At 33.9% G+C, this 15408-nt stretch overlaps 1 protein-coding gene across 1 annotated transcript in view; it reads left to right on the top strand.

Annotated features, from left to right (window-relative positions):
• Positions 1-422: 422 nt before the first annotated feature.
• Positions 423-15408, top strand: part of LOC100744797 (cadherin-87A) — a gene marked incomplete at its 5' end in the record, with an annotated part of 346103 nt that continues 331117 nt past the window's right edge. Inside the window, one exon of the mRNA XM_024364854.2 lies at positions 423-499. Coding sequence (XP_024220622.2) covers positions 423-499 — 77 coding nt within the window. The remainder of the gene's footprint in view (positions 500-15408) is intronic.

The raw sequence follows: 15408 nt of genomic DNA, 5'->3' as shown, positions 1-15408 counted from the left end.
TATAATATTATTCGCATTTATCGTATTTTGCTTCCGCGTATTTCATAAGTAACTTCGCGAGTCAGATTCAGTTTTTTACACTTTGCTGACTTTCTTATTTATTCATGCAACGTTTCGTCAGTGGAGTTTGAGCTCAAGTATTGGAAGAAACAATACGCAATTGGTTAATTCATTGTTGTCTGCATCTTTTCTCTGCATATCTTGAACAGTTATCTTGTACGAACACATAATTCCGATCGATTAATTTGAAAATTTAGAGGAATTGAATCATTTTTTATTCTTTAGATACAAATGGTAAAAATGTAGACGATGTGTTTGAAGCGCACTTTCCACTCATTGTATCTACTTAACTTCATTACTTTTACTATTCTATTTCTAGTACGACTACTTTAGTGTTTTCTAATAGTTAATTATATTTGCCTTGCAGGTGGTTGCAGCGTAATGTTTCGCAACGAGAAACCCAAACGGGAACCCATTTTGACCATACATGTTCGAAAGGGTAAGTGATTCATATAAAAATTTAATACACTCACTAAGATGGTGGAACACAAATGAAATAGAAACGTAAGAAACATGTAACCAATATACGAATAATAATGCACTAAATTAATATTTAAACATTTGAACATACCAAGTTAATTAGTATTTAGTTTTACTATTTAGTGTGAAATGTACAAGATTTTGCTTCTAGTTTTATTTTCAACTTAGGCTGAAAATATATTCGTATAAAAATGTAATACACTCACTAAGATGTTGGAACACAGACGAAATAGAAACGTAAGAAACATGTAAACGATATACAAGTAATAATACACTAAATTAATTCTTAAAAATTTGAACATACCAAGTTAATTTGTATCTAGTTTTACTATTTAGTGTGAAATGTACAAGATTTTGCTTCTAGTTTTATTTTCAACTTAGGCTGAAAATATATTCCTATAAAAATTTAATACACTCACTAAGATGTTGGAACACAGACGAAATAGAAACGTAAGAAACATGTAAACGATATACAAGTAATAATATACTAAATTAATGCTTAAACATCTGAACATACCAAGTTAATTTGTATCTAGTTTTACTATTTAGTGTGAAATGTACAAGATTTTTCTTCTAGTTTTATTTTCAATTTAGGTTTAAAATATATTCGATGCCTAGCGAGATAATTGATTTAAAAAATATTATTATTTCCTTATAATATAAATTAGTGATATTTCATGAATATCATAATATTGAGAAATATTCAAATATCTGAATGAATATACGTATCCTACCTGGACAAAGAGACCATCATGATTAATTTTAACACTTGGATGAATGTCGATTTAATTTTAGTATACCATTAATTACGCTTCCGATGAACAAATCGTATTTCATACGATATACATACGTCTCTTGATTCCACAAGCTAGATAGTAAATGTCTCCGATCATTAGTTTGTCATCGATTCATATATTTCAGTAATAGTCGTATATTATTAATACGAATCGACAAAACGTGTCCATACAGATACAACGCTGCGAATAATTGTAGACTCGAACACATTTGGCGCGTTAATTTTTCTACATTTCCAAGAAACTGTTGATCTTGCCTGGACACGTTAAAGAAAATTGTTTTCGTAAAGAATAAATATAACGTTATAGAATGTGAGGAGATGTTGCCTTTCGTAACGGAAATAGGAAAGACAAAAGGACAATTTTTTAGCAAGACAATGTTCCTACTTATACAACTGCCACTACAAGAAAGTGGTTTCGAGATTTCGGTATAGAATTATTACGATGGCCAGCACTGAGTTCTGATTTGAACTCGATCGATAACCTATGGGGAATTCTAGCGAGAAAACTCCACGACCAGGAGAAGCCACCTTTAAAAAAATATCGATGGACCTCAAAAAGAGAATAAAGTAAAAGAGTATTCGAAAGGAAACTTTAAATAAGTTAGTGGATAGTGTAGCTAACAGATTAATGAAAGTAATCAAAAATAAAGAGAAATCCGGCTAAATACTGAACGAAAAGGTAACGTCATTAACATTAAGTTTATATTTTTTCATAAACAGGTGCACTATTTTAAGAGAAAATTTAATAGCTTCGAAAGAAGGAAACTTGTGTTTTTTGTATCTTCAATTGTAAATGTTATATTATAATATGAAATTATATAAAAGATTTTGCCAATTTTTGTTTCAATATTATGAAAATGGGATTGAGTTTCTAATCATTCACGATGTTAGCTTAATTTTCAAATCCTGTAACAGTTCTTGTAAAAAGAATAAACTTACTTTTCTATGTAATTAATTTATTATGTATATAATTTTATGACTGCAAGATGTATTACATATGATTGTTTACGTTCACAAACAAATCTACACATGTAAATGCAAACTAATAGGAACATGATAATAAAAGTTTGTGCGGCCGTCAACTTGTATATGTATGAGAGTGAAACAGTTTATCCGCATAGTTCTGGCAAGATCAAAAGCTTAGAAACTAAAACTTGTGCAACAGGCATCAGTGGTGTGCCGTAACGTGTATGCTGTCGAAAAGACGCAACGCTGTTAGCGCTTTCTGAACAAGTTTACATATTTGTTGAACTTGTAGCATAGTTGGCAGGATTTTCAAGCTTCGTGCCAGTGAACAATACGAATCTATTTCTTACGAACAATTACTCGAAAACGCAAAACTATCGAAAAATCCGAATCGAAATTCATATCGAAAATGGAAAAAACATGAAAATGAAGGGAATGAGATACGTACTATATTATACACGGTGGTTGGTAACTGGTGGTACAAGCGGAAAGAGGATGATTCTACGCGAAAAAAGAAGTCGAAAATATAGAATAAAAAATCAAAAAAAAATTTTTTTTTAGTTTTTCCATCGAGCCAACGATCTACAGTGAGATCCGTTACAACGTACCGCACGCGTACCGAGCGAAAATTCAAAGTCGGTTTTTTCGAACACAAAGGCTCAAACGAAAAATTTTTATTCTATATTTTCGACTTCTTTTTTCGCGTAGAATCACCCCCTTTCCGCTTGTACCACCAGTTACCAACCACCCTGCATATGTTTCTTGATAATGTAAATTTATAATTCATAAAAAGATAGTAAGTGTTCCTTCTAATTATTAATTGTTCGATATTTTGTATCACCCAAATACTTTATATCATATTCGATCGAAAAGTATTGTCATTAAAAATCAATTAAATCGATATCTAAATATTTATGAATGATGACGTGTATTATATTCGCGTTAATCTTATTTATCTGCTATAGAATTTTGTTCGTGAATATATATATAGCGACGTTAGTGCATGGTCAGAGTATCAAGTTATGCTTATGACGAATAATTTCAGTGTATTATCACGTTTCGAATGATCTGATTTTCCCATTTGTTATCGGCGATATTAAGATCGTATTGGATATCATCAAGCAAGGTTCGTTGTTTTTAATTAAAACGCGATTCGATTCGGGTTTCAATCTCGATTCATAAGCAACTTATTCGCATTCCCCGAAACTTTCGCGAATCTCTTGATTTCCGTTTAATCGATAATACTCACTAGCTGTGCGCCAATTCAATACGTTCATTTTCCCTTTGACATTTAATCTGTCTTTACCTGTATGTGAAATTTCGCCAAACATTCCTCTCGTAATAAACCTTCGTAATTAAATTTCCAGCGTATTCGTGGATACTCAGACAGTTTATTCGTGATAGATGCCCTCGTGCACCTGCACGCAATATCGAAAATAATATATCCTCGTACATCATGATACATAATTCAGCGAAAGTGTTAGAGGTACGTCGTGTTTATGACGTAAACGCACACAGCGTGTTCCTTTTTTAATACAACCCTTGGCGATGAATTTATGGAGTAATTGAACGAGATCCGAATTGAAGGTCTTGATGAAAAAACCGGGCAAGTCCTGATCTTAGAAATTGCGGGGCATTCGACGTAACTGAATTAATTACGACTAGTTCAAGCAATCACGCTGAAATTTTGGACTTAGTAAGACACTAGTGTGACAAATGATATAACGATACTCTTTATATTTTTGAAAAATGTACCTGGCAAATCATTTTCGACATTTCCACTTGCCTGGTACCTGCATCATAATGCCGGCAATTTGAAATGAAATATTTTGTCTTCTCGCGTGTTTATTCTTCCTTGATTTTCCTAAATAAATCACTGAGATCTTCTCTCATTGACACGAATTTACTTCCCCATGATTGACGTGATTCTTGTTCGTCCGAAGACGTTTCGAATCGACGAGAAGAAAGACACGCGATTAACAGAGTAGGTTTACTGGACGTTTGAAACACGTTGGCTGACAGATTAACGTCACCATTGACGTTACATTTTAGAACAAAAGCCAGGCGAGTTCTGGACATAGCCGATTCTTCTTCCCAAAGATCAAAAAATTCTTATAAAACTTCAACAAGTGGAATTTTTCGAAAATGTGAACTTGCCCGAGTTTTGCATTAATGTCTCGAACTCGATTTGAAAATTGCTCAATTAAAATGAAGCAATATTAGCATCTGCATTTTTTCTAGTAGATTCCAATATTTTATTTATTCCAATATTTTTGTTCATCGTATCGTACAATTGTTGTGAATGTTTTCTCTAATCGTAACAGAACAAAACCGTAAATCTTGCGACGAAAATTGTTTTCAGGATGAAACAAGGACAAACCAAATTAGATTGCTATAGTCCATAGCAATGTGTAGCTTGAACTGAATATTCATTCATTAACCATAGAAAAAATAATGGAACACTTGGAAATATCACTATTCTTCATCTCTATTAATGTTACTAGACAAAATCTTAGTAACAGAAAATATTAATATGTTTCTTCTCTATTAATGTTACTAAACAGAATTTTAGTAATAAAAATACAGCCTTAACGAAGATTATTTTTGTAGGTAAATTTTGTAGATAAATTTTCATTCCACCATCACTATTTTTCATACATTTCTTCTGTAGTGTTACAACTCTCGCTTCCGAGTGCTGGAATGCGTCGTCATCTGAAAAGCGGGAAAATTTGAGGATCGTTGAAGAGTCGTCCTACAATTTTATTATCGGCGTTATGTCACGTTCAAAAATTCGTGACGCGTTCCCGATCAAGAGATTGAAACATTGCGTCGAATTTGATGAAAGGTATCGAAATTGAGTTAGTTCTATATCAATACTAGAATTGATCGATATATTTTTAAATTCCACGGAGTTCATTTTCTTTTGAATTCCAATGAAACACGCAAACTCCATTTTACGTAACTCCACGTTATTTCACGACACCCATCGTTCGTCACGGGAAAGTAACGCTGTCGAGCCCATCCGACACCTGATCGTTTCGAATCAATAAGAGATTTTAATAAAGACAAAGGCAATGGCGAAGGAACTCGCGAACATCGCGATCGTTCAGGAATGCATAGAATTTTTCAGCGCGTACGATGGTTAGATTTGCATACATCTTTCATTCGCGACTAGTGGCTGTTGCGGCGGTACACTATCTATGCATAAAGCTGAAATGTCTCGGAGTTGTACGCGGCGGTAGTTTTTACAGTTTTTACATTTTCGTCCGTGATAGTCTGTTATAGTAGACGGCGTACACATTTTATGAAAGCAATAATCACTCGACACCGCGGTCCACAGGGAAATTTTGAACGTTCCTGCGACAAAGCGTATGCTCGTGCGATGATTAAATGCGATCCCGTTTGTAATGTCGTTGGTAGCCGAAGCAAGCACATTATAAAATGTCTGTGTTTTATATAACGCTCTTGGCTAGAATTTTATTCATAATGTGAGGAAGCGTGTAAATTGTTCGGGGAAAAAAGAAAAAAGTGAAGTTTACTACAGATGATCGAACACAGTCCTTTCTGCCGAGAAGAATAAAAGATGACAATCAATCAATTTTGATTGAATCTTCAATTCAATCTTCAGGCCATGCATTTCAATTTGCACTACCCCTAACAAACGTCGCATCTGTTATTTCGTTGTACGCGTGGAATGTGATTTCTTTGTAGCTTTCGTCTTATGATACAAAAACGTCAATTATATTTTATTTTATTGTAAATTATCAAACGCATTCGCAAACGTAAGTCACATTGAAGGAGAAAAAATTTCCTGCAGATTAATAAAATTAAATTTCCTACAGGTTAATAATTGCTACAAATTGATTTCCTATATTTAAATGCACGCAATGGATGTTGAGAAGGTTTATAATAAAGATACGACAAATTCATTATTGGCCATCTTGCTTGATATTTAGTAGCCATAAATACACGCAATCTCATTGAAAAAGAAGAAATTTCCTATAGGATAATAAAATTAAATTAAGTTTGCTGCAGATTAATAATTGCTACAAATTGATTTCCTATATTTAAATGCACGCAATGGATGTTAAGAAGGTTTATAATAAAGATACGAGAAATTCATTATTGGCCATCTTGCTTGATTTTTAATAGTCGCAAAGACATGTAATCACGTTTTTTTCCATTAAAGGATTCCCTTCTCGTAAAATAAATGAACCCATACCGTTGAGCAACGATGTATTTTTATTTCATGTAGTTTCCTTGAACAAAGCTTTCCATGAAATATAAACGTTGCTCGGTTATTTTCTGCCAATATCGTTCGTAACGGACTTCTGTACTGGGGAAAAAATCACATTGCGAGAAGAAATCGCGCATATAGGTATTCAACATCCACGCTGATTTCAATTGCAAATTTTAATTATGACATTATAAATCGCACATGCGCGCAAGTTACAATTTCTTACAATTAAAGGTAAACGATGCTGCTGGAATTATCTTCGAATTAGTTTTTCTTCCTGTGGGCTATCGACTACTGATAATAATAGTCAGATAATAGGAAAATTCTTCAGTCTATTTATTATTTTTCCAGCTTAATTAGAATTAGAACTCCGTTCGTCCAAAATATGTTTGGGCAACAGTTGTCACCCAAAATGGTTATTTCAATATTTCCTCGATAACGGAAGATAAAACCTCCGTTTCGAATAAAAATATAAAAACATACTTAAAGCACTAAATTTATGCAAACCACATGCTGTCGTATCGAAACCTTATGCCACGTTTTATCTTTTAGCGAATTAATTCTTTGTTTGCGTAATTTGTCCGTGTCCCAAACGCATTTCAATTTCACGTTTGGAAACCTTCTCCTTTTTTCAAAGAGCGGACAATTTTTTCTCGCGTACCATTCCGTGGAGAAAAATCAGACATTTTCTCGGTTGTAATAGAAAGAAGAGCGTGCACGCGTTTGTATGAAAATACCTTTCTCGATACCGGCGTTAAAATTCCTCAGTTCAGCCGTATTAAAGTGGAACGATATGGCTACTTCCAATAAGACTAACGAGATATCAGGGTTTTGTGGCAGATATTTCTTTGTTGAATTAAACGAAGCTGATTAAAACGCGCTGTTACGTAAATATTCTTGTTACCTTCCGTTGTTATTGTAACGAATATTCGCATCGCGCTGGTTTCGTCGGTATTGTTCGTGCTTTGGACGATGCAACCAAATGGAAATGCAACCTTAACGCACTCAAGCGAGTTTCCATCCTCCGCTCGGAAACAAAGTTTCTCTCGGCTTGGCGTTTTGCGTTTAACGTGGTTACTGGAAAATTGAAGGAAAAACGCGTTGTCCCGCGACTATGCAGACACTCGCATAAGCAATCTGTGGAATAACGTTCCCGATTTGCTCGTAGACGCATTAAACGGGAGGAGTTTTCGATCGAGCGTGAATATTGAGCCGGCACCGTCTGGCTTTTGCTCGAGCACGCGATAAAGGAAATGCAATTCTCGTTCATATTCGCAGAAACGGGATGTCTTATGATGAAAAAGGTCCCGTTCGCAGTTATCGTTCGTATGGATCCCGCTGCTAAGGATAAACTTCATTTTCGTTTGTGCGTTGGCGTTCGCGAGAATTCTATCGCTTCGGGAGATGACGTTCGTCGTTCGTGTCTTTGCCGCTCTCTACGATCCAAGTACGCGAGTAGCTACGTTATCGTAATCATCCGAATATTTTGATCAAGCTGTGTCAGAATTGGACGTTGCGCCAATTGTTTCGAATAAATATCTGTCCAAGTTGATTATCGGTATAAATTCGCATCCGCGAAACAATTATTCGTTATCCGTAACGAATTATTTTCTATATTTATTCGAATAATGGCCACGGAATTGTTCGAATAATAATACGAATAATGATTCGTTGCTATTTAATTTTGTACAAGTATATAGAGTACCATAATAATATAATAATATAATAATTAATTTACCAAACAGAAATAAACTTTCCAACTTGGTATCCGATAAAAGCTAGTTATGAAAGCCAATGTTACAACAACTGGACAATGTAGCTTGAAAATATATCTCACGTTCAGTACCATGGCCATCCTCGATGTATTACGCAACACGTAAATATCTATATGTAATATATCATTTTATGCGAATAAATCCTTAACCGAATCAGTTGTTCCATTAAATTTTTATTCGGATAAATTCTTGCACGAATAAAAAAACTGTCGAACAAATTCCTATTTGGATAAATACTTGTTCGATTGTATATGTATATCTGTATTACGTCTATATCTGTACAACGAACATAGGGAACGTAAGCAAACGACAAAAAGTACACTATAAGACGAGAAGAACGTAATAAATTTATATGTAATACGAACAACAATTTTATGTACATTAACCGCTTCGATATGGTAACGCAATATACTAACAAAAAATATAATAATAAAGACATTAATAATTATTATACATACACGCCTATGATACTTCGAACTAGAATTTCCACCTTAACACTACGAGGGAAGCTATCTTCCTCTATGGGTCATACAAACCCTGCACCCGCCAGAAGCATTCGCCATCCGAGGATTAGTAGAGAACATACTGGATTTTGAAACTCTTTCTCTATAGAAAAAAAGAAAAGAAAGAAAAATGGAGAATGTGACTCGTCGTCTCCTTTCTCGGTAATCTTCACGTAGACAATTAGTCAGCCGCGTGTATAATAATAGACGCTGCCGCGAGAATGGGAATGCTTTTCTCAATGGAAAGGACGATTGACCGCGTGAAGTCAGAAATTGTTGGTTAACGATGCGCGATTCCCGCGGCGGAGTATTCGAAGCATGTCCATTTAACGAGTCTTCGTTCGTCGGGCGAACGGCAAGGAATATTTTCTTTCCTCTTTTCTCGACGAAAACGACGAAATTAATATCCTGCGGAGGCGTTAATTTTGTCGACTCTAGCATTAATTCGTCGAACGAGAAGCAATTTTCGGTTATTTCCGCGCCAACTACGTTTGGATTCCTACTGATACGGACATTAAAAGTCGTCCGGCTTTTATCGGTGTTCGAGAAACGAGCGTGTTACCGCCGAAGAATTTTTCGATCGTCGTAGGCTGATTTTCGGCCCTTGGAATCGTATCCATAGCACGAGAGAAGCTCTGAGACAGCGGATGTTCACTCATTCATGGAAAAGTTAAAAGCGTAAAGACGTATAGAAGCGCGTAATACGTAGAGAAATAATAACAAGTACTTTACTTTGCATATTTCAAAGTGTTTACGATTTTTTAGAAAGGACAAATTTCGATCTCGTCATTATATAGGTTCCATTTGTTTAATTCCATTCGTAGAAATATAAAATTGCATGGAAATATGAAATTCCCGGTCCAATTTCTCGTGCCATTTTCTTAATTGCCACGCTTATGTTGTTAACGTTTATTTTTCTTTTCGGTTTTCATTTATTTTTTGTAATAAGTGGAAAGTATTGCATATTATATAGACTGTTACTATATACTAGAAATGGTGGAAATAATGAGAATAAAAAAGTAGCTTCTTACGGAATTGGTGCAAAGCATGTCGACTTATTCTACAACGTTTTAGAAACTTTGCGCGATAACAATTAAATTATCTGACATTTTCACTTAACTACGAGTTCATAATGCATGCATTCTGCACATTAATCATATAAGATCGCAATTTCTAGATTGCTGCAATTTACGCTACTGTATGTGCATATCTTGGTCTGTGATTTATTCCGTGTATCTTTCTATCGGAAATATTATATTTAACCATTTAAACGATCAATGTTAATGACAAAGGGGCTACGAATTTCACGCTGGCATTCGGCTTTCTCTGATTAGAAAATCGGGGAGTTATTTATCGCTATTGCACGACGTTACAGTATAATACAAATAATTTGCAAATTACGAGTATAATTTTACATCATTGAATCGCCAACGTTCGCTGTTTAAATGTCACATCAGTCACACTATAGTCATCGCAACGGGACATTCCACACGAACAATAAACCGTTTAATGTAGCAATATAACGAGTGGCCTTCAGATATTTATGCAAATTTATTTAACATAAATACGAATAGAAAATGGTATTTAAAAAGGAATTTGTTTCGTCTATTAAATATTACATCAACTATTGTACTTTGGATATTTCATGTACTTTTTGCATATTAAAGATATGCATGTTGCGTATTGTCGCGATTTTAAATGTCTCATAAATACATAAAAGATGTTGATATAACATATTCGTAATAACAAGAAACTAATTATGTTTCGATATATTAAACACTCGTATGTGAAGCTTATTAAAAAGTGAAACAGATATGAACTTACGTGACGTATTTAAATTTTACTATAACAATGGTGCAGTGAGACATATATTTTAACTTACTACGATCAATATTTCGATAAATTAAAGGCAATCGATTCGTGAACATGATAAGTAGAAAATATAACAATCTTTCGAAATCTTTGCACAAATATTGAAAATTATTTATTTATGTATTACAAAGGAAGCTAAATTATTCTATCGTTGCAAGGATAATGTGAAAATCTCCGATTTTAGAAATAATAAAGAAATTCAAGATAGAAGTTAATAATATCGTCGAAAGAACGAATGTTAATCGTTAGTCGCGCGGCTGGTTGCGGTTTGCAGGTTGAAAAAGGGCTCCTGCACTCTTTCGCAAGTTACAAGTTATAAGTATAGTTACGAGTCAACAAACCCGCGAAACTCTTCTCGTAACTACGTATTTCTTTTACTGTGTCTGTAAACTTTTGTCTCATGTTGAGATTAATATTCAGAAGTTAATAACAGAACAATAACGTGTATAATATTTTGTAACGTAGTCTAGGATTTGTTATATTAGAAATCTGAAATATCTTTCATTTAAATACTTTTTTAAAAAATCTTTCATACTTCTCTTCGTCCTCCGTTCTTTTGTATCATCATACTTATCATATCTCTATTCGTAGCTTCGTACATGTTTCTTCATTCTACTCTATTCGATTTTCTATTCTCAATTACTGTCGATTGATTCCGATTTCAATCCTCGACCGATTCCTTCATGGCAAAATTCAAAGTTTGTTCAGACAATTTTCAATACTTCAAAGGATCAATCTTGTAGTACTTTTTATATTGTCTGGAATATAATTGTCTGAGTGATTTTGTTTATTGTCTAGTCTATTGTATATTATAAATTGTGTAAGTGAACTATTAATGAGAAATAATTTTACTTAATGTCAGTGAATTTTTCTCTATGAAGTTTATAATCTATGACATTGGCGCTATGTAAAAGGTATCTATCTAAATAGTTCTGATCTTTTGGTCATAAATTTGATTGACCCATAAATGTGATTGTCTAAGTGATTTTGTTTATTGTCTAGTCTATTGTATATTATAAATTGTGTAAGTGAATTATTAATGAGAAATTATTTTACTTAATGTCACTGAATTTTTCTCTATGCAATTTATAATTTATAACATTGGCGCTATCTAACAAGTGTCTATCTAAATAGTTCTGATCTTTTATTGAAAGAACATAATAGACAGCATAATTTAATATAATAACATTTATTGTACATGTCTATTACACGGAGGTTATTTGACATACATCACAGTTTAAATTTACAGGTCTATATATATAATACAATGTTTATTTACGTAAAACTTTCAAGGTGACAATATTACTCATTAATATCGTAATATTTTGTAATAAATATTTCTATTTGTAATAAAAATGCGGAACTATCTCTGCTAACTCTTGACGTACGTATCTAGTCCTTAATCGTATTATCAAAATGATCGTTTTTTATTCAATTTTTGCATTATTATTTTCTTTTATAATTTCTATTTGTAATAAAAATGCGGAACTATCTCTGCTAACTCTTGACGCACGTATCTAGTCTTTAATCGTATTATCAAAATGGTCGCTTTTTTATTCAAGTTTTGCATTGTTATTTTCTTTTATCATTATATTTTTGTTATTCAAAACAATGCTCCCATAGCAAATTCTTTTCGTCACACACATATGTAGGAGTCCTCCTCTGTAGCGGCACATGAGCTAGGGGACAATTTAAATCATGTTGTTGTTTTGCCTCGGAGTATCAATATCGTTAGGATACACATAATGTAATAATAAATAAACTCCGGACAAAACAATGTCGCCGTTACGTACAACCGTCAAACAAAGACGAATTCAAATTTTCCGGCTCTCCCCCGACCAGTATAAATAAACGGACGCGATCGTAAGGTGACCAGTTATCTGCGATCTTATTAGCGATTTACACACTGTCTTAGCAAATATTGTCTGTTCTTATTTTTTTATTATCTTAAAATACACTTGACGGTTTCAATAGCGAGATATCTCGTCATTCGAACCACACGAGCTACACATCGTCTACACCTCCTTGCACATTTTTTTAAAGAAACATATTATTCACATGTTACTTAAAGAGAATCGAAATCATCACTTATTTTCTTATTTTCTTAAATTCTCTCTATGGCCATATTTTCATTTCGACTCGAAGTCTTCTCGATGTCAATCTGTCGTAAAAGCAGCAATGTGTGCGCTATACGCTACGATTTAATCGCAAGTGGCAGTGTAAAATGCAAATTTTATTTTAGAGGCGTGCGTGTTATGAAATCGGTCAATCGTATGAGTAAACAGTAAAGGGAAAGGAAGGGAAAAAATCTGGGGAAAAAGGTAGGAAAACGAGAATGAACACGTGCGATGGATATTCGCCATTTTATTTCTCTGGAGAACTTGGAAATATTTGTGAATCGGCGACGCGTATCTCATCGGCTGTTTTTCTCATTCGGTTATACGCTTTCGTAGTATAACGTGCAAACACGAGCGCGAAAATATTTTGTCCGACGTGTTTACATCCAATGATACTGTTCACTTCTATTCTTCGTCCATTCGTTTCCATGTTATTTCACTGTCACTTATTCCGTGCTGCAGAGCAAATCATTTTACTATGCAGCGCACCGGCGCTTGTTTCCATCTACTAGGACCTAAACCTACGTTGTTTAGGATTCCATCGAACGTTCAAATTGCTTCTTGTATTCTCTGTTGACGTTTTACGGAGTTCTATTTTTCCTCCAATTTCGATGTCATGCGACAAGCAAGCGCGATACATAGACAAATGCATTTAAAACTGTTTCGATGCAGATTTTTAGTGTTCGATCGTATCGCAGATGTTCTACACGTAGGTAATTTCGACCAAATTTATAAGAATAGTAAGACGTAAAAATTAATTCTGTTATGTACTCTTTTCTTCATTAACAATCTTTCATCTTTCATTCGATAGTGTTGATTATTTTTAAACATTTTTATATCGTGAGAAACATATTAAACATATGATTGATATCGCCGTACAAACTATAACGTATCATGGCATCGATACGTAATTGCTAATTTTTTTATCTCGTAAATGACTTTTAGGGATGTATTCTGGCGTACAACACGTGTTCGAGGCTGTTTAGTCAATTTGTTTGCAAAGAAACTTTGACACTTTTTGCAGCCAAACTTTCAGGCTACATTTTTACATACTTTAATAACATTTGTTACTTCCTTTTTGTTTTTTTGTCGTGAGACAATCAAAATTGGTGACATCAATTTTTATCCTACGCATGGCTTTTTTTTTTTTACAAAGGAGTTTATTGAGTCCAGAAAATACAGATTTTAAGTACATTATTCACAATAAACATGAACTTTTGTAATGGTATGTTAGGCAAAGGTACCGATACGCGGCGATACGACGTAGCCATGATGTATTATATGTCGGCGCTTTACATGTGTCGGCGCTTTACATCTACGCATGGTGTCTCATGGTGTCTCCGGCTGATTTACTTATCCAAAATAAAAACCTCAAACAGATTGTTAATTAAAATTGGTTTGGCTATAGCAGGTACCAGAAAGAAAAAATTTGATAATTGAGAAGATAACAGCATTACGAAGATTTATTATCAATTTTTCTCATCTTTTTTTCAACTTTTGGCGGCTTGGAAAAATAGAAAAAAGAAAGGACCGAGTTCATTCGAGTTCAGGCTATAGCGGTACATGCGCTGAAGGTGCATACAAAATTTTGAGTCAATTGGTCGAGCAGATTTCAAAATATCATGAACGTCGTGCTAGAAAACATAGATTTGATAAAAACGCGTTGAAAGTTTTGTGTGCCAATAATAATTATTCATATAAAAGCCTCTCAAATAGAATAAATAAGTTAATATTAGCAATCCAGCCATAGGGTTTTGCACATATATTTTTGAAATTATATTCTCGATTAAAATACTAAGAAAAATCTGGATTTTCCTTATAATGTAATAATAATACGATATAACATAATATATAATATAATAATAATACATAACAGAATAAAAAATTGAAAGTCCTTGTATTAGGTTGTCCAAAAAGTTTCTTTCGTTTTATACGCTTTCGTTTTATAAAGAAATAATAGACGCACAATGTTTTTTGTTTTATATTAGTTTATTTAATTATGCACGAACATAATAATAGAAATAGAACATAATAACAGAAATAGAACGAAATGCATCATACCTAATTCAATAAAATAATATAAAACAGAAATTGTTGTTCATCTATTATCACCTTATTGAAACGAAAGAAACTTTTTGGACAACCTAATACATTAACGTCATTCTGAGACAATTTATACCTTACGTCACATTTTGTCCAGACAAAATATGATACATAAATATTTATCGCAACTTTATTCTATGCTTATCGCAGCTTCATCCCGTACTTATTACGCAAATAAAATCTAAATTTTTCACGATCGTTTAGAACCCGATATATCGCAGATACGCGATATTATCTATCTGTAAGGCATTCAGCTGGCGTTTCCATTAAACATGCCACGAAACTCAGCCACCTTTTCTATGCTTATGGAGTTAATCGTATTCCTCCTACTCGTCGAACGTTCTTTCCCGCGACGTCTGTCGTTGGAAAACGAATCGGCAGGAGTGGCAGCACGAGTGTGGAGATGGCGCGATAAAAACGGAACGCGGGAATCGCGAGGCGCAAGACGACTGCTGAGTTTGTCGCGTCTTGCCGACGCGGCGCACGGCGTCGCGACGCC

The sequence above is a fragment of the Bombus impatiens genome, unplaced genomic scaffold, assembly GCF_000188095.3.
Source record: "Bombus impatiens unplaced genomic scaffold, BIMP_2.2 scf_0109, whole genome shotgun sequence".
Classification (NCBI taxonomy): Eukaryota; Metazoa; Arthropoda; class Insecta; order Hymenoptera; family Apidae; genus Bombus; species Bombus impatiens.
This window is presented reverse-complemented; position numbering and strand designations above follow the sequence as displayed.